The sequence below is a fragment of the Pseudopipra pipra genome, chromosome 6 (assembly GCF_036250125.1).
Source record: "Pseudopipra pipra isolate bDixPip1 chromosome 6, bDixPip1.hap1, whole genome shotgun sequence".
Taxonomy (NCBI): Eukaryota; Metazoa; Chordata; class Aves; order Passeriformes; family Pipridae; genus Pseudopipra; species Pseudopipra pipra.
Window position 1 is genome coordinate 50,519,232 of NC_087554.1, and position 19,449 is coordinate 50,538,680.

Here is a 19,449-nt window from a genome sequence, read left to right on the forward strand (position 1 = left end):
TTTAGCCAGTGATAGGAAACTGTCATACCTTTCTGAACCTGTCTGGTTCTTCCCAAGATCCAGGAATCTGTTTAAAAGAAAAAAAAAAAAAAAACAAAGAAAAAAAAAAAAGGCATAAACTTAAGATCCCAGCGGAGCCTATAAATGAGTATTCACCTCACAGGGGATGTTTCTTTCAAATTTGTGATCACCTGGATAGAGTGAACCAGCAGGAGATTTTTTTTTAATGAGCTTTTTAACACACCTTAGGCAGAAAGATGACATGTTTTTAGGTTCTTGACCATTTGAATCCAATGAGCAGTTCTCCCAGCAATTGCTTTGACTTTACTGACACCTATTGACCATATTTATGCTTACAGAAGGTTTTGGTTAACAAAGTGTAAGTCATTACAATCAACGGCAAACAATTCTCAGAAATAAAACTCTTTATTGATAGAGGTCATGCTTGCCTTCCACGCACTTCAAAGAATTTGTGTTCTAAATAAGCTTTGGATTCGAAGACAAGGTTTCCAAGGCAGAAATTTTTCAAACGTCTCAAATTTTAGGTGTTTGAGTTCAGATACCTTACAAAGCACTTGCATACAGAAAGTATGCAAACCTGTAAAATCTAATCCTCTGATTATGGTAGCTTGAAGTTCAGCACAAAATGTGAGTAGTTTATCAAGAGAAGTATTAATTAATAATTATATACGTTTATCCTAAGAACATGGGAAGATTTTCAGCATGCCCTGGAATATCTTATATATGGGTATGAATTCTGCCATCCTTAGCATGTCTTATATACAAGAACTTGGTAACTTCTTTAATAATTTGGTTCTTGCACTAATAAAACTCCTCTTTATTTCATTCCAAATCATTAGCCCATAAAGACAGTTTTGAAAAGGACTAGGTCCTTCTGTGCACAGTTACTTTGAATCAGTGACTATTCTGATCACTCTGTCCCACAGCAGGAGATAAATATAACGAACAGCAAATATATTCTTATTGAAGGAACTGTCAAAACAAAAAATCAATAGAGAATGTTGTGTGGAGAAAGGGCAAAAAAATAGAAATCCACGTGCCTAGAACTAGGCATATATCCAGACTATTCCCACACACAAATATCTCTCAGTCCCAAACTTCATCCTTCTTTGACAACAGCCAATTGTCATTCTGTTTTGAATCTTCCATTTTGAGAAATATTTTGAGCGTTGCTTAGAAAGGGAAAAAGATAGCACACAACTCCTTTAAGTAATTAACATGTGTAACGTTGAATTAAGACTAGCAATGTGAAGCAACATAAAAGAGCAATGGCAAAGGTCACCAATGAATTGTAAGTTGTCACCTACCGGCAAACTCATGGACTCTTTCAGTTTAGATTTGTAGAGCATCCATCGGTAACGCAGGTCCTCCAGATCTTCAGAATTTCCAATGACAGAATGAAGATGAAGAAGATCCTCAAATTGACGCTGACCATCAGGCACACGAGACCGCAGCTCCTGTAGGCAAACGGAAGGTCAGCAGCAACTCAGAATTATAGAAGGCCCCAATTTTTAAACTAGCATTCCAAAAACCAGTGGTACTAAATCAAACTACTGTGTACTCTGGAATGGCACATTTATTTTTGTTATTGCTTTTTTGGTCTGAAATGATACCAAAGGTTAATCTGCAGGACTCCTGCAACCTTGGATATTTCTGTTTGTTATATTTCTTACAGCTTCCATTGCCATTGCATCTGGCCATACTCAGAGTGAGGCCAAATACCAGACACTGATTTTAATCAGCTTCTTTCAATGAACACCTTTACCATCCCACACTGGAAATGTCCAGCCCAACAGGTAGATGCCAGGTGCTCCCTTCCCTTCTACCATTCTGGCTCTGGCAGACCTTTCTTAGTAGAAGAGATTAAATTTGTCTTAAGTTTCTGAGCTTCATCTACTCTAGAGTCTTCTAAAGCAGAGAGAGTAGAGCGTTTCAATTTTTTGTCTGTTCTTTGGGGATTTTTTAGGGGTTTGGGGTTACTTAGTTGGTGAGGTGGTTTGGGGTTTTTTTGGTTGTTGTTGTTGTTGTTGTTTGGGTTTGGTTGTTGGGGTTTTTTTTAGTTCTGAAAGAACTTTCACTTGTTGCAATCTTTGTCTCCCTCTTCACTCCCTGAACACTAACCTCAAGTTTGCTCTGGTGTGCCTTAATTTCCTCTGTAGAAGATGGAGTCCCAGCAAGAATTTTGGTCAGTTCAGTGTTTTCTCCTCGTAGCCACTCTTCAAAGTTGTGTAGGAGCTTCAAGTGGCTGCTTGTGTTTTGCCTTTCTCCCATCTTCTCCTAGGTTACAGAACAACAGCAACAAAAAACCCTTCACCGTTATGTCAGATGTATCCTCCGAAGGCCTGATTGCAAGATCTCAGCCTCCAACTTTGTAACCCATAATATCAGATCAAGGCAATAAAATTGTTCTTGTGAAGCTGATATGAAGGCAGATACCCATCTCACCTGCTTATGGTTGGGATCTACATTTAAAAGACGGAAGGCAGGTCTAGACATCCATCTGCTGTCCACAAGTGCTCTTTTCTTCTTATCAGCCACTGGTCTATCTAACTGCCACTTTTTAAGAAGACTTGAAAACACAAAACAAGAGACATCAGTGCAGTGGAACATCTAATGGTAAGACATTCATATTTTGACTCTGGCTATGGAGAACAGCTCTGGTGAAACAGCACTAATATTATTATATTGTTATTACTATTACTAGCACCATTACTATTACAGTTATTCCCAACATCTTTTTAGCAAAATAAGAGCAAGACAGGAGTGTCTCAAAGCAGCACCAGTACCCTGGTTCTAACATTTCCAAGTGTTTTGTTTTCTTTTATTCAGGGGAATAAAAATATTACCTTGACAATATACCTTCCTTTCTATTAACAGGAGGCAGTACAATCAAGCCTTCCTCAACTTAGTCATTTCATTTTTATGCCTATTTTGACACTATATACAAATATAATCATGCATGCAACACAGTATTAAATTTTAACACAGACTAGCAAATATGAGCAGTAGTTTGACACTGCACGATGGAGGCAAAATAAATTAAGTCTTCATTTCCCAGATAAGTGAGGATTTTAGCTCAGCTTATACTTTTGCAAGTTTGCAAAAGGCACAAGTCCCATTGCAGATATACCCTCCTGGAAGGTATCTCCAGATAAGAAAGCAAGGAGAAGAGGAAGGTGAGACAGAACAGCAGAAATCACTTAGCCTATGCCCGATTTCCTCCAACAGGGACTGACAATGCAAGGGTAAGCCAGGTCCTAAGAGGACACTGCCTACTCCAAGCATGAGGTAAAGGCAGATTCAAAGACTCTGGCTCATGGATTCTCTAAAATAGTTTTCTTGAAAGTAACGATTTTCAGTTTACAAAGTATTAAATAAAATCTCATCCTGCTTCTGGCATTGTAACATGGCTGTTCACTTTCACAGCACAAAGCATAAAGTATCAATTGTGTCTGGTCATATAGCAGTAAAGAGCATCCCATGGAAGGGAGATGAGGTAGATCTACATGAACACTTACCCAGTTGCCATGTCCTTAAGTGATTTCCATGACTCCTTCAGCTGATCCAGCTCTGCCTGGACATGGGCAGTTTCCTCTGGAGAAGAATTCTCCATGACCATCTGGCCATGAGCTTCCACAAGGTGCAGCTGGATCTCCTTATCTGGAAACTCAGCTAGCCATCTCTGAAACGCACAGCCTTACAATTACTTCTAGGTATCCTGGGTAAAGCAGAGGCTATGTCAGACTGAAGGCCATGTTCAGTCCAGGACTATGCTGGTTCTGTTGGCACTAGCTAGAACATACCTAGCGGGAAAAAAAATATGCTGTGGATTCTTGCAAAGAGCCAATGCAGGTCAAAGAGCTGATGGCAAAACTTAAAGGGTGCAAGTTGTCAATGCACCTCCTTCTGTAACCTTCCCATGAGATCTTTTGGTTTCCCATAGGAAGACAAAAGCTGCCAGCTGAAGTAACCTACCAGAGTAACTCTAGCACGCAAAGTACTGCTATTCAGGGAAAAGCTGGCAGCTTTGGAACAGCTCAGTTAAACAAAGTCTAAGGCTGGCTAAAATGGCAGTAATGTTCAATGTATCGATGACTACACACAGGCAAAGGCAGGTATTGTCCAGGGAGAGCACCCTGACAAGTAGAGCTCTTTTTAAAACCACCTATCCTTTGATAATACTTTATCCATCTCAACAGTTTTAGCCACTTTTCATTGCTCTTGTCTTTTACCTAGCTCCATGCCCCACAACAGAGGGCAAAGCAGGAAGGCAGCAGCAACGAATAGTTATCACAGGAGGAACAAACCATCATTACTCTCCCAAACCAGGAAATCCTCACTAGAAACCCCCATTCTCAATGTCGGAATGCTGCAAAGTGAATAATTAACATCTTAAACTAAGACGATTTTCTCACCTCGAGGTCTTCTATCCTGCCCTCGATGTTCTGCTCTCCATCAGCATCCTGGTAGGAATCTATCTTCTCCGTGGTTACTGTGATCCACTGCTGGAGGTCCGACAGTTTGTCATTATATGCCCAATGCTTCTGAACGTGGTCCTCACTCTGCTGTATCATCATCTACAAATTATAAAAATATGTCAGCAACTAAAGACAGTGTCTTTACTGGGCCTAACACTATGATGGGCACAGAATGTCATGGGCAAAGAGGAAAAAACCAGCTAGTAACAAAAGACAAAAAACTGTCCTTTGGCACCAGTGGTGTGGAAAACACCTTTCAAGCTCCTGCAGGCCTGAATTCAACCACACGGGGGGGCATTAAGAACTACAATAGCTCCCTTCCTTCTCCGCTGAAACAGAATAAAGACTATATGCATGTTTGGATTTTTTGTACATCTTATACTCCCTGAATCAGAAATGACTATACAGACTTTTCTGGCAAAAGTCTAATTCAGTGATAAATGGGATTATTCAGATTGAAACTAGAATTCCACAGTGCATATTTGGGTAGCATTTTAACATATGTAATTTTATAGTGAACTGCATAACTAAGGTAACTTAATAAGCTCTTCTTCTGAGACTGCTTTGGAAGGTCAGTTTATAGGTATGTTTACAAGCTACAAATTTCCTCAGCACAAAACAAGTATTTATGAAATTGCAGCACTTTTCTCTCATCAACTTTTAGGTCACGAAGCTATAAAAAAATCAAACACTTTGGTACAAAACCCTTATCCAGGAATCTGTGAAGTACAAGCACCACCATGATAATATAACTATGAGGTCTTTTGGTCAGAAGTCTCAGGCCTGCTCCAGAAATAATTTATATAGACATAAAATCTGTGATAAAATCTGTGTGGATGGTATCCTATCCCAAAGGCAAATCACATGACAGATAATCAGAGAATCCTGGAAGAATTATCAAAGTCATAGGAATTCAGTGCCTTCTTCCCTTGCAATGAAAGTATCTGTCAGTCAAAGCATTTAATGTCATATGCTCAAAGATTTTTTAAACATTTTTAAATAGTGGCAACTAACAACTCCTCAGGCAACTAAGAACTCTTCTTTACATTACCTCCAGTGATCTTTTCAGAGCCTGAGAGTCAGATGAAAGTTGGTTCATTTCATGCCTGTGTGTGGTGTTTGACTGAACAAGCTTCTCTACCTCCTCCATGTGAATCGCAAGTTCCGCCAAGTCATCTTGGATCATCTGCAGAGGAAAAGACAGATTCGATATGGGTAGTGTGCTGGATATGGCATGGACCTCCACAAAACATACACTAAAGGTAGCTCCATTTGGCAGTGTGAGGACAAAAAACCCCAGCAGCAAGCACTAAGAAATCACTAAGAAAATTAGTTGTTTTGATGTCTAGGAGTAAATGTTTCTGAAAAAAAACGGTTGGATGCCCTTACATGTTACTAGCAGATAACAAAGAAGGTAAGTTGCTGAGAAGCTGCCAAAGGATACATAGCTAAGGATACCAGCTAAGTACTACAAAGAGCCATGGTGATAACACCCCTGTGTTCACCAAGGACAAAGCAGCACAGTATTGCTGGATCACCACAACTCACCATGGCAGTCACATCCCATCCCCTCTCTCTTTCACTCCTGCTCTTCTCTGTTCTCTCCCAGGCATGTAATACCACTGCATGCCTTGAACAGGCTCTGCATCTTGGACCCTGAATCAGTTCAAAACACTAACCAAAAGGAAAATTTTGATTCTTTTTTTTATTTTATTTTATTTTTTTGATGTTTTTTTTCTTATCTTGGCTGGATGAATCAGCCCATGGAGTAAATCAAGCATCTGTGAAAGCTGTAACACGGTAAAGAGTGGAAAGGGGGTCGATGCAAAAGGAGGTGGAACAATGGGAACTCCTTTGGAGGAAGTTAGATTGGTTCAGGCTATCTTGTGCAATTTCACTCCCAGGGGGAAGTATCAGAATACATTTTCTTTAGCAATACAACTAGCCCAAGAAGGTGTGCTACTAACAGCTTCCAGCTGCTTATTCCTTCCCTCAAGTTCAGTTTGCCAGTGCTTCATCTACCTTGTTTTAATTTCATTTACTCCATGATATAAACTGGACCAAATGAAATTATCTAACACACAATCAATTGAAGCGACAGGTACTGAATTCCTAATGCTAATAAAATATGACAATATAAACAAACAAGACCACAATTAGTTGAGGATCACACAGAGGAGCAATACCGTAATAATGTACCTGGAGTCTCTGGAGCTGTGTCTTTTTACCCAAGAGGTCAGGTCGTGGTTCCTTCTCTAGATCTAATTTGGCTTTGATGGCAGATAATTTCTTCTGCAAGGGTGCAAAACCAGCATCAAAGTTCTTGTGTTGCAATATCAAATTCTAGATGGAGAAAGAAGAAAAAAGATCCAGCATTTAACATACATCCCTTGGCATTATCTTTTGTCAATGTCCACCTCATGTTCAGAACAAACACCAAGCTACACTACGCAACGGACCACAAATTTATTTGAATATTTGATCAACCTAGAAAAAAGGATTGGGCTGGTTAGTACTAAATTTATATCTGTAAAACTGACTTAGTAAAGAATTGACCATTGTCACAGGCAAAGACAGTATATGGGTTTTGTAGTTCACCTGGAGTTTGCTCTTGCTTTGCAGCAGACTTTTGTGTAGAATTTCTCTCTCCTTTGAAGCTTCAGCTACTTCTTGAAGGAAAGACTCTGCTTTTTCCTCACCGAGGACATTGTTTAGCAAATCCTTCTTCAGCTGTAATGTCATGAACTTCTCTTTGAACTGGGAGCTTTCAGCTAGAGCAGCCTAAAAGAGAAAAATCCTTCCAGTGAAATCTTACCAAAAAAATAAAAACCATATAATCATATTATTCTCACACAAGTCACACAACCAAAGCAGTATGACAAAGTCAAGTAAAAACAGCATGCTGGGCCAACAAGGGGTAACAGAAGGTACCTGGACAGTGCCCAGTTAAAGGAAAAGTCTTCCTGATAATGTTAGAGGCACCAGGGCTGCATCCATTTTGTGAACAGAAATAGAGGAAAGCTGTACTATGGAAAGAGTTGTCTGTGCAGAGGAGAGGCCTAAACAATCAACAGAAAGGACAGCTTGAATGCTCATCCTGAGGATAAATTCCATCCCTGTTCACAGACACATTTAGTCTGAAGATCACAGGGATGACAAAATAACAAACACACCTTGCTGGGCACATGCAGAAATCATGCATTATAATCCCATGACTATATCACTACACAATTCTTAACAAAGTCTACAGACTTCCCACCTGGGGAGATCTGGCCTAATGCTAAACAATATTATCATCATTGTCAAAGATAGCTAAAAATTTAATGCAGCCTACTCAGCTGACAACTCCAGATAAACAAATGGAGGGCAGAAAGTAAGACAAGGTGTTACAGCCAGAAGTAAAGACCTCCATCTGTACTGTGGGTTTTCCTGCCATACTGGAAAGACCCTTCCAGCTGCGGCTGACTGGCAGCTCTATGCAGGCTTGGTCAAACACAAACCCAGTATCCTTTCTGAACTTAGTAACAGGTTTGCTACCTCAATGTGAGCCAATGCTGGCTCTGGAGTCTCCAGGAGCATCTGGACCGATGGCTTCCACTGTTCAAAATTTTGCAGGGGATTTTGGAATAGTCTTCTCAGTTGGGTCTCTGTATCAGTGCTCATTTTAGAAGTCTTGCCTTTTACACTGCAAGGATAAAGTGACAACCAAGGGAAGGATTATGAAGAAATCCAAGTCCAAACATCCTATTCACCAAGGCATGAATTAACACAATACTCATGTGTAAACCATACCCAACACAAAAGCCTCAGTCTTTTTTACTATCTGAGCCTAGTGTTGCACACCAACAGCTGCTCTGTCAGTCAAAGACATCTGACAAAACTTTATTTAGATGCTGTAAGACACATTTGTCTCTTGTGCAACTGTGTATCAGGAATTACTTTGCCTTTCTGGTAGCCAGCAGTCTACCCATGTTTATGACCTTTCTTGGCTGCTATCACCAGGGTGATGTAACAAATCATATTATCAGAGCAGTCTAAGTTACTGACAAAGGAACAAGCTAAGAGTGTCTAGAATGTAACTGCAGTTGCCTGTATTGTTTTACATACTATAGAGTCTTTGTTCCTTTAAAAAAATTATATTAAGAAGTCTTTGATCACCCTATGTTACCCACAAAAATGTGGAAAATACATTTTTATTTCAGAAACATTATTTTAAATTTTGCAGAACCACTTGAACTATCCACCTATTAATACATATAGGTGACTCTGATTAAAGCTTTGTATTTATGAATATGTACCCACATACATGCACAGCTATATTAAGTGTGTATATATATTGAAAAAAAAATTAAAATCAGCAAGCATTCAATAAATATCCAGGCTTCTCTTATAAAGGCTTATCCAAAACAGAGCTGAGTAACAAGGCCCAGCAGTGACACACCCCATGCAGCTGCCTCCTGTTTTTCTCAGCTTTCCTGACCTCCCAGTCTGCAGAATCCTGTCTGATGTGGCAAAACACAGCCCAAAATCTATATTCATATGGGAACAGTATCCTGCGAATTCACAAGACAGGCAGGTGAGAGCAGTGTCAATCAGGATCAATACTACCTTTCTATAAAAACAGAAGCAACAATCTTACCTGTGTCACTGGGACATGACAGAGCTAAACAAAGGCAAGACTGCAGAGGCCAAAAGCTCCGCAAATAGAAAGTCCCGACTTTACACGTCCTCTGCCATTTGCTCTGCTGCCCCTGCCAGGCTCAGTGTGAAGCTGCCAGACTTCCCAAAGAAGCTTTGGAGAGAAGCTGGCAAAAGAGCAGCTGCCATTTTCTACGAAGAGACAAGTTCCCTGCCTTCTCTGCTCCTCTTTGCTAGTTTTTAAACTGAAATAGTTTCCCATAATGACATATAACCCTTTCAGCAGGACAGCATACTGCGCACTGGACAGAGGGAAATAAGCTTGGATACAGGAAAAGAACTAACCTTTTTTTTTCCCCTTAAAAAAAAAGATCCTTTCTTCTAGTTTGCAAATTTGCTGCAGCTTCTTTACTTCCTGATTCCAGGCAGCCTGGAAACGGAAACACTGAAGTCTGGGGAGAGGCTAAACTTTCAGAGTTTCCAACCCAAGGCAAGTTGAAAACAGGAACGTGCACATAAGCTGCCAGGAGAAGGAGAATAAACTCTGCCAAATAATTCCTAAGGCTGATGAGTCACCACAACAAACTCAACAAGGGAGGGCCATAATTCTTCTGAACCGTTTACTACCACAGATCCTGTCCTGATTTTCTAGTTGCTGTCATGAAAGACAAGCAAAATACACAAAATATTATTATAAAATGCTAATAAGATCAAATTAGCTGCCAACAATCTAATTTCCTTCAAACCATACACAACTTCAATGATGCAAGATCACTGCTTGAAAATGACCAGCAGCCTACAGCTCCCAGCAAATGGCTGAAATTATAGCTTTACTGAAACATAGAGGCGGATGTAATTAGCAAAAGCTTTTCATTTCTACCCATCATGTACAACTGGATGGCATATCACTTTTTTCTTAGGCCCCTGTCAATCCCTTCAATATCTGAGAGAAGACTCCCCCCACCCCCCAACCATAATCAGACTTCCCAGTACCTTTGATACTGCTGTATCGCAGAGACAACGCTCTCAGCGTGTGGCTGCACATCTTGGGAAAACCGTAGCAGTTCCTTAAGCTGAGCCTTCAGCCTCTCAACCTTTGACTCTTCTGCAGCCAGAGCTGCTCTCGTAGCCTTAGTCATAAAAATAATGAACAAATTACACGTTAAGTAGTGTCTGACACATTAAGTGAAGAAGTAAGGCTGTCTCTCGGGGTATGCACAAGTCCCCTTTCAGTGGTTTTTTTCCTAGTTGTAAGGAATGGGTGGACTTTGCTAAGACAGAAAACATTATCAGGAACAGTTTTGTTCCAGCAGGCTCTCTCCTCTCCTCACACTGTCCAGCCTCTGCATTTGATCTCCAGGGTTCACTGTTTAAACAGAGTGAATCACAGGCAGACCCAGTTTCAGTTTGCTGATTGTAGTATATAACATGACATGCATTTTTGGAGCAGTCTTAGCAGTGTCTGTTTGCATGAACAGATCCTTCTCAAAGGCTCACATATGCAGAACATTAATTCTAGGGTGACTCAGGGAAACAAAACAACTAAAACTCATGCAAACGTAGCTGGATTGAACCAGTCTAAATTTTGTGGATCCTTTTTGCATATACTTTTCCCAGCTAGTCCTGCTGAGTTCTAGACATACAAACAGCAGTGAAAGACATTTTGAGAACAGATAATAAATGCAAAACCAGCCCTTGAGAGGAAATGAGTGGTAAAGATTCTTATCTACTTTATGTGTGATGAATTTTTTTGCACTCATTTTTTGCGACATTGATTTTGGTGTAAATACTGGATTGTTTCAATCTTGGGACTTCTTAGTCATGATGATGTGTCTGCCAGTAAAGGAATACAGATACTCATCTTATACAGATGAAGGATATAATGTAAAAATGGTCTTACCAAATACCTCAGAAATGTGTTTATGTCTGTGTATGCTTGTATGTATTTATATATACGGTGAGGCATTAATTTCCTTCTTTTTAAGTGGAGCAAATTGTGTTGTTTGCTCTGTATTGTACTCTTTTTGCATATGGTCCCTTTGAACTCTAGACACAAACTCCAACACATCCTCCCACCCTGCTCCCTCTGTGCAGTGTGAGATGAAGGTTGGGACAGTTGATTCCACTGTTGCTAGTCACATTTTCCTCAGTCTGTTTCATGCACATTCATACTCCTTCCTTATCACTTTTAACCAATGGGACAGGCACCTGTTGGATGTTACTATAAATGTTCAGTCTGTGGCTGCACTTGATCCTCCGTACGAAAGGTAACAACTTACATTGCATTTTCTCCACAGAGTTACAAGGTCATCTTCAGTCTTTTCCCCTTCCCCAGGGTTCAGGTCATTTTCTAGTCTCTGTATATCTTTTCTCAGCTCCTGGATGTCTGCTTCTAATTGTCTGGCTTGGTACTTATAGGCACTTTCTGACTGTTGGATCTTGAGCAATCTCTCCTCCTCCTCACTACTTAGCAGTTTCAACTTCTCCAAGGCTTTTCTTAGCTTTTCAAGTTCATCCTTTAATCTCACAGCTCCGAGTGGAGAAGTATTCTCAATCACCTCTGCACACTGATTTTCAAGGTGCTTCCATTTCTTTCCACCACTCCTAATGTCTTTTGCAATTTCCTGCAAAAATAAGTTAAATAAAGATTATCTGCAGGAATGGGAAGTTGGGAGAAAAGCTGAAAGCAGTAAGAAAAAAAGACTACCTCTCCTGGTTATATGCATTTTGTTCTTCACTTCTTATTTAAAAATATATCTTTTTTCAAGTGACCAGAAGCCAAGATTGATAATTTGACTGATTTCTGAGTAATACTAACTGCCATGATTCTGAAAATATTGGCTTGGTTTTCATAAATGCTTGTCACCTGAGGTCTCTGACAAAGAAAACAGAAGCTGCAGATACTAGAGAAATATTAATAGTTAGATCTCAGAGATTTTAAAGCTAAATAGTTGAAGTAGTGGCACCAAAAAAATGGATATTGTTCTCAAAACTGGTATTTTCATCACCAGCTCTAAACTCTCAAAATCTGCGAACCTTTAGGGTCTATTTGGGTCATGTTTAACAAATACCATTTATTTAAACAAGTTTAAAGGACAATATTTTCAAAGAATCACATAACCGTAGGAGATCAGGCTTTAAGAAAAACAAACCAGACCAGTTTGTGACTCATGCTACAGTTGGGAGAACCATACGTACTACGAGTTTTAGGACCTGATACAACTCTTCTGCCCTAGCCTATGTTAAAATCATCATTTTATCTAGTTTGCAAATTCTTTTCTCAAGTACACCCTTGTGTGGTTTGAGCAACACATACAGGCATGAAAAACACACAGTCCTAACTCCTTTTTAGTTATATTGTTCAAGGACCTTCAGTGCCTTTAACTTGTCCTCTGCTGAAGACTTGGTTGCTTCTCCAATGCAGCAGTTTAATCTTTCTGTCACACCATTCAGCCACGATTGAAACTGGTTGACATTGGCGCTGTACTGTTCATGTTCCTTGGTTATCGTTTCAAGCAGTTTCACTCTGTTCTGTAACAAGAGACATCAGAAGTGGTGAGGACAGTGCTTATCTGGCTCTTTTTCCTTTACATTGTAACCCAGAACTTATAAACAAGAGTCCCTTTCCCTGAGCCCCCATGACACTTGGCCTCCACAGGAATTCAAAGTTCCTCTTGAGAAACAGACTACAAAAATACATAAAGGCTTGTCCCTATTTGTGTTGTGCTGCAGGCTCTCAATGTCTAGTCTCTGAGAAGACACACTGCAAGGTCCTCTCAGGTGAATTTTTGGCCTCTCCTACCCACAACATCTTATACTCTCATTAGAAAAGAAAGGAGACGGAAGTTTATTTCTGGTTTTTACTTTAAGACACAAGCAGTTATATTCCCCTTGCTGGTTAAAAATAGAGATGAGCACACAACAGATTGACTTTCCTTATCTCTCAAAAAGAAAATAAGAGAGATTGCATTAGGGGCATGCAAATTGTTTTAAAGTGTTCATTATTTGAACAGGCTGCACAGAAAATGACCATCATCTTCAATTGTGTAGTCCAGGCACGTTCACACTTACTCACTTAGCAGGTCACAAACTACTCTGTGGTGGTATCAAAGACGCTGGAAGTAAATTCAAGCCTATGGAAAGCAGGCTTCATTTTCCAAGTTGCTGTGTGGGCACCCTATAACCGACAATCCCTGAATTTACAGGGGCCTACACGTCATAAGTTGCTCCCTGCTGATCCAGTCTGGCACTCCTCACAACAAGACAGAGTCATGTTTGCTCAGACTAGACTTGTTTGCTAGCTGAAGTTTAAGCCTTTTTGATTTTGACACAAATCACAAGGAATCCTGCTCTGCTACTTCATTAGTATAATATCCCACTTAAGTATTATTTTCTGGAAAATCAGACTGATTTTTTTCTTGCCCTTTACCAGTTGGCATAGAGAGCAGCTGAGCTACACTGTGGGTACATTAGGAAAAAAAACCTCTTTCCTTGCATAATCCATTAGTGCCTGCAGCACCCTTGAAAGGCTTTGCTACCACAGACAATGGGACGAGTTTCATTTTGTGTAATACAGGACACATCACTTGCCTCTGAGCAGAGCTTCCTCACAGTTGCCCTCCACAGAGAGGAGTAGGGTGACAGCTGCAATTGTAGGCAGAGCTACTAAGTCCCCTCTGCATTTTCCTTGTCTCTGTGATGCTCTGGACATGTCCTCACACCTGTCAACCTGCCTGAGGTGGCAGTGAGCCATCACCACTCTGTCAGTCTATTCTCCAGCCAGGCCAACAGGAGAATGGCATAAGAATCAGTCACTATAGGATCTCCCATGTGCTGGGGGTTGTGGTCACTCTGGGACTTTGCTGTTCACCTTTGGGACAGGTTAAGCCCGTGGTTAAGCCCAGGTTAAGTACAAAGCCACCACTCTCCATATGGCACAACACCGGTGTGTTTTCTACACTGCCACTGCAGTCTCTGGTGACTTGTGCAAATGATGAGTGACTCTCCTAAAGTTAGTTGACTCACTGTGGGACAAAAGAGTGATAGCTAAGGGACAACTGCTTCCCATGGAGGATGAAATGTTGCACCACCCATACATGTGTTTGGATGAGAACAAAAGGCAGAATTATGGCTGCAGTTTTCTGTGGCCAAGATGTATCCAGCAGAATATCTCAATTATTGAATCCCCTTGCCTTGATTCTCACATCTGCAGAGGTTAAACAATTCACTCCTGGACCTCAAGTTAGGGACTTGAAGAAGGCAACCTTGTAGCGGCATAAATGGACCACACACCCATGTGAACCAAGTCAGGGCAAGACTATTGATTCCAGGCAATTAGGCTAATTTGTTGCACTGAGAGAAGCTCCAAAGGGTGTAAATCAGAATATCAAAGTGGAGACATTAAGCTCAAAAATCTTATGCTAATATATAGGGGGGTTAAAAGGAAGTAAAAATGACCCACCCTTGGCCAAGGTTCTTCAGCCAAAACAAAGGAGTGGACAATTTGGGTGTGCTGCTGGTCTATCAGGTCAAGGAGTAGACACCATGGATCTGAACAGACTGTGCAAGTTTTCAGACAAAAGGCTTACAAAGAGCTGGGTGAGTTGGCCCCCCAAGAGGTTAGGCAGGAAAACTTTCCAATGATGGAAAATATGGTATCACTTGCTCCTGGTTAGGCTAATTGTTCAGGGAGCAGGACAGTGTGAAACTCAATGTCCACATGCATTTGGTTAATGTGAGGAGACATTATGAAGGACATGGCCCTGGAAAGAGTGAGAGCACTGACAGGAAAAGAATGGGTTTGCCATGGGCTGCAGAGAAAGAAATGTGTCTGAGCAGGATATGCCCAGCCCTGGGTACTCAAGGAAGGTGGATAAAGGCATAGGAAACCCTCTCCCCTAAGATCCCCTTACAGTCAGCAAAAGCAAGTGAGTCTCCTCCAGAAGGCAATCTAGACCACATAAGGAAGTTCCTGCTTTAAACCCGCTGTGGATTTTCAAGTAGAGTACAGAAAGCTCCTGTAGCCCTTCCTGGTGCTTTTAGTCTTAGTTCTAGGGTGCCTAAGCAAACCCATTATAATTATCTAGGTTTCAGTTAACAGAGACAACATGGATTGAAATTAATTTGCTGTGCTCAGAAATATTTTATATATTTGTCTAAATATCAACATACTGTATATCAACTTTTCTTACCATCTTCAGACACTATTTATGCTAAAACACACAATCACCTACCTCTGCATATAGTAAATTACTGGGCAAGGGAAAGCACATAGGAAACGGCTTCCACATCTAAAAATATTCCTCCGATGCAATTAAAAGAAAATTATGTGCTTTTAAAATTTGGGAATGTTAAGAACACATGTTAGCACTAAGAAAATAAAATAAAAAAAAAACCAAACAGAAAACCACCATTTGCTCATACCAGAGAAGCAATATCACAGGCAAACCATTTAAGAAACACTGACCAACAGCCTGCCTTCTGATAGAGCTGGACAACTGCACAGGATCTAAAAATGCTCTTCAAACACAAGTGTAATCTACAAACACCAGAGAGTCTCCTCTGGGAGGCAGCTCAGGCATTCAGCTGGCATCTGCAAGGCACATTTAGCCTCGCCTCTCATCATGTGAAGGGCGGGAGCAATCACCTTACAACTCTGCGTCTGTCTCTTTCATTCACTCTTCCCGCCTGTTGGAAGAGATGTCAGGGTTTCTCTAACTAGTGTTATACTTTCCAACATGATTCCCAAGGTGCCTGTAGCCTTGGCATTAGATGATGAACTCTGCATTTACTTTGGTTGCAAAATCCAAGGCCTCCCACTCCCTTTTTTTGTTCCATATCTCCTGAAAGAGGGATTTCTTAACTGGATTCTCTCACTCCATCCGTCTATGAAATGTGCTATTTATAACCAATGCCAAAGAAAGGCTTTTTCTGGTGTCTCAGTCGACTGGAAACATAAAGATGTATTTTGTCTAACTACTATGAGCCACTTCCTGATCTCATTTACACCAGCATGTATCCAAGTCAGTTAGAGAAATCACACTACGTAAAACCAGTCTCAGACAGGTCAAATTCTGGCTTTGAGTATTCAAATTACTGGATTGAAAGAACAGCCTTATTAAAATAACTAATGACTGTCTCCCGCTTCAAAACCAAAGACAAATCTTGGTTAGGAGGGAGTGATGAGAATTTTAAATGGCAATCTAGATTGACAACACCTAAATTTCCACAAATCTTCTTATTTGTAAAACCAGTTGCCTTGTAATCAAGATCCACCTTCAAAAATAAACAATCAGTGTAGAGGCTCGAATCTGTTGGTGGCTTCTCTGTGGAAGCTGCAGTTACAGAACTTCAAAATATACTCTCAATTTTGGAGAGACATTAGCAGTAGTTGTATATTTATGGCTAAAAAATAACTGAATTTCATGCTCAAAAAAGGTGCCAGCTCAGAATTTTTTTGTTGTTTAGAGGTTTGGGATATTTTTCATTAAAAGTATCCATAGAGCAAGCAGGGAAATGGCATGAGCATCCCAATGTTGTTCTGCCAGTGTGATCTGAAGTTAACTTTGTATGACAGCACCCAGGGAGGGAAAGCATACATCGCTGTCAGGCTCCAGTTCTAGACTCAGGTGTAGGTGTAGGAATAAATAGAAGGCAGAATTATAACAGAGGCAGATAGCAGAACCAATGTAATGAAAATTATTTGTATTTGCAACAGGTAACTCTAGACTATGAAACTCCTGGAAGCCACTCTGAGACAAAAACCAGGTTTTAATTTCTTTGTTTGGGATAGATGTGTCTATACATATATTTAAAATATACCTTTGAGCCTTTCTATTGATTTGTTAGTAAGAAACTGAATTCCTCTACCCACCCACAGGTGTCTGCCCCTCAGCCACACTACGAGGTCTAGTCCTGTCTTTAACTGACTTTTAAAAGTGAAAAGCATGAGCTTTTTCTGAAATCTTCACTCAGGAATAGGGTCAAAGGAAATCACTGGTACTGAAAAATGAAGTAGGATGTCTTACACTAGCCTATCTAATGACTGTTGAAACTGGAAGATTAGCATCAGGCAAGAACTAGTATATGTGTGCATGAAAATCCTTCAGATACTGGAAATGGTGAGCTGAGCAAAGTGTTGGGCCACAGCTGACTCCTACCTCCACATTTCCCAGTTCTGCAGGCAGGGAGTGCAGCTCTGGATCTGGGCTAATGTTACTTCCTCCAACAAGGGTGCATGGTTGTAATATTCCCTGGCTCTAGGAATGGGTACTTTGCATCTGGTTATACAAGAATCACTAATGTGCTGAAAGACTAGGAACAATTCAAACTTTATATAGAGATGGCCTAAAGCAATATTCACTAGGACACAGCAAGCGGCTTGCAGTTACTTTTCATCAACATACTATATGGCACTGTGTAAGAGCATCCCAATTAACAGCTCATCTTGAAACTTGACAACTGTTGCAACAGTCCACTGACTGAAGGAACAGGGGTCCTCAGCTTTGTTTCCTTTTGCAGTCCTACCAAGCACCATGACTGAAGGAGCAGATAGCAAACAATACTGTATGGTGAAACGTATGAATACTGGTGCGATTTGAACACCTCCCACTCCTTGTAAGTGTACCTGAGCTTCTTGCCTGATTCCTTCATATTCCACTCTCATTTTCTTCTGAGCATCCTCATCAACACTGGGGTCACCTATCCTGCTGAACAAGGAAGCAGCTTCCTCCAGCAGCCTTTCCAGCAGGACTGACTGATTTACGACATCATTCAGCAGAACCTGAGCATGGCTCAGCTGCCACTGCTTCTCCTTCAAGCCAAGCTGCAACTCAATGTCAGGCTCCAAGGTCACCCTCATGTTGTGAATCCAGGTGTAAAACTCATCTTGGGCTTTCAGGTACTCGCTCCAGTGCAGCCAGACCCACTCAATACGGCTGTTGGGAAAGCAGGAGAGATGCGTTAGTTGAAATGAAGATGGGAGCAGTAGAGACCAACAAGCTCAAAAGGCCTTCAAAGCAACAGATAAGGTTCTCAGCAATTTTAATCTGCTCTGATTTCACAGGGTCCAGATTCACTTCTCAAGCCTTCCCTCCTTTGGGGAGGAAATATTTTGTGCAAGGTCCCTGTGCCTGACCAAACTCATCACGCCAGACAATTTGGTGGCTGGGCCAGTCTGTGAAGGCAGAGGCCTGAGGTCCCACTGACCCTCTCTCCCTACACAGTCCCCAAAATGTTCATGGGACTGAGATTATTAGCAGGAATTTCTATCTACAATCCAGGTAGCAGAGAGAGGCAGGAAGTGTTTTAAGAAAGCATGGGATGAGACAACTGCCTCAGCACACCAAAGAGTATGTTTGTCTTACCTGTGACAATGAGTAATGTATATGGCTGTCTCTTCCCACAAGGCTTTAATGTCTTTCAGTTTAGATAGTACCTCGTGCTTCTTATCCTCACTGATGCTGCGAAGAGCAGCATCTGCCTTTACAAGAATCAAGTCCATTTTCAAGCTGCCTTCTGGCTCCAGGGCACGTATTTTCTATGAGAAAAACAAATGATAACTGAAAGCATGAAAAGAAAGCAAGTATAATTGGTGAAATGTAAACTTTGATTTTACCCAGGAATCATGAATTCATTAAATCATTTAGGTTGGAAAAGACTCTTAAGATCATTAAGTCCAATCGTTAACCCAACACTATGGTGGGATGGAAATGTTTCTATACAACACTGACAATTAATCCTTCTCACCTCACTCCCTGCTGCAAAGCTTCTCCTGAAAGAAAAATATGAACTTTTCTTTAGACTTGTTTATTCTTAAACATTCTAAAGAACTGAATTTAAAGCCACACAGCAGTTGAAAAACATTTAAGTTAGCTAGAAAAAACAGATAATCTTCTATGAAATGCCTGTGGCTGTGTTTCCACTGCTGTTATAAATTATAGCACTATGTTGCCACATGCCAGCTGTTCTCCCCCACCTGCCAAAGCACGTAGAGCCAATCTCCACAGGGTACACTGCAACGTCTCAATTTTAAGGTCTACTATAAGAAATCATAAGGCATATTAAAAAGGCTTCCTAGTGCAAATAAAAGTTGGCTTAGAAAACGAGCCAGGAGAAATTAACTAGTGGAATTTTGTGCCTGCTACCAAGTTTTGCTTTGACCCTTAATTGCTAAGTTACAGATTGGTGAAAATGTGCATCTTGTACAAATAGAAATGCCAGGAACTGAAAGTTGAGTCATCTAATTTTAAGTTAACTGTCTTCCTTTATCCAGAAATGGAAAAAATAGAACAAGTTCTGTACAATATAACAG

General features: G+C 40.7%; 1 protein-coding gene across 4 annotated transcripts in view; it reads right to left on the reverse strand.

Annotated features, from left to right (window-relative positions):
- Positions 1-19,449, reverse strand: part of SYNE3 (spectrin repeat containing nuclear envelope family member 3) — a 67,157-nt gene that overhangs the window by 23,360 nt on the left and 24,348 nt on the right. For 3 of the 4 annotated variants that reach the window (XM_064659075.1, XM_064659074.1, XM_064659073.1), the window contains exons 3-17: positions 18,503-18,675; positions 17,764-18,073; positions 12,507-12,668; positions 11,417-11,761; positions 10,131-10,267; positions 8,037-8,184; positions 7,098-7,280; positions 6,699-6,842; positions 5,551-5,685; positions 4,437-4,598; positions 3,540-3,703; positions 2,467-2,590; positions 2,143-2,298; positions 1,329-1,478; positions 29-67 (exon numbers count right to left, since the gene is read on the reverse strand). In XM_064659075.1, coding sequence (XP_064515145.1) covers positions 29-67; positions 1,329-1,478; positions 2,143-2,298; positions 2,467-2,590; positions 3,540-3,703; positions 4,437-4,598; positions 5,551-5,685; positions 6,699-6,842; positions 7,098-7,280; positions 8,037-8,184; positions 10,131-10,267; positions 11,417-11,761; positions 12,507-12,668; positions 17,764-18,073; positions 18,503-18,675 — 2,532 coding nt within the window. Of the gene's footprint in view, positions 1-28; positions 68-1,328; positions 1,479-2,142; positions 2,299-2,466; positions 2,591-3,539; positions 3,825-4,436; positions 4,599-5,550; positions 5,686-6,698; positions 6,843-7,097; positions 7,281-8,036; positions 8,185-10,130; positions 10,268-11,416; positions 11,762-12,506; positions 12,669-17,763; positions 18,074-18,502; positions 18,676-19,449 lie in introns of those variants that run through there. The other variant, XM_064659076.1, reaches the window with a different exon arrangement.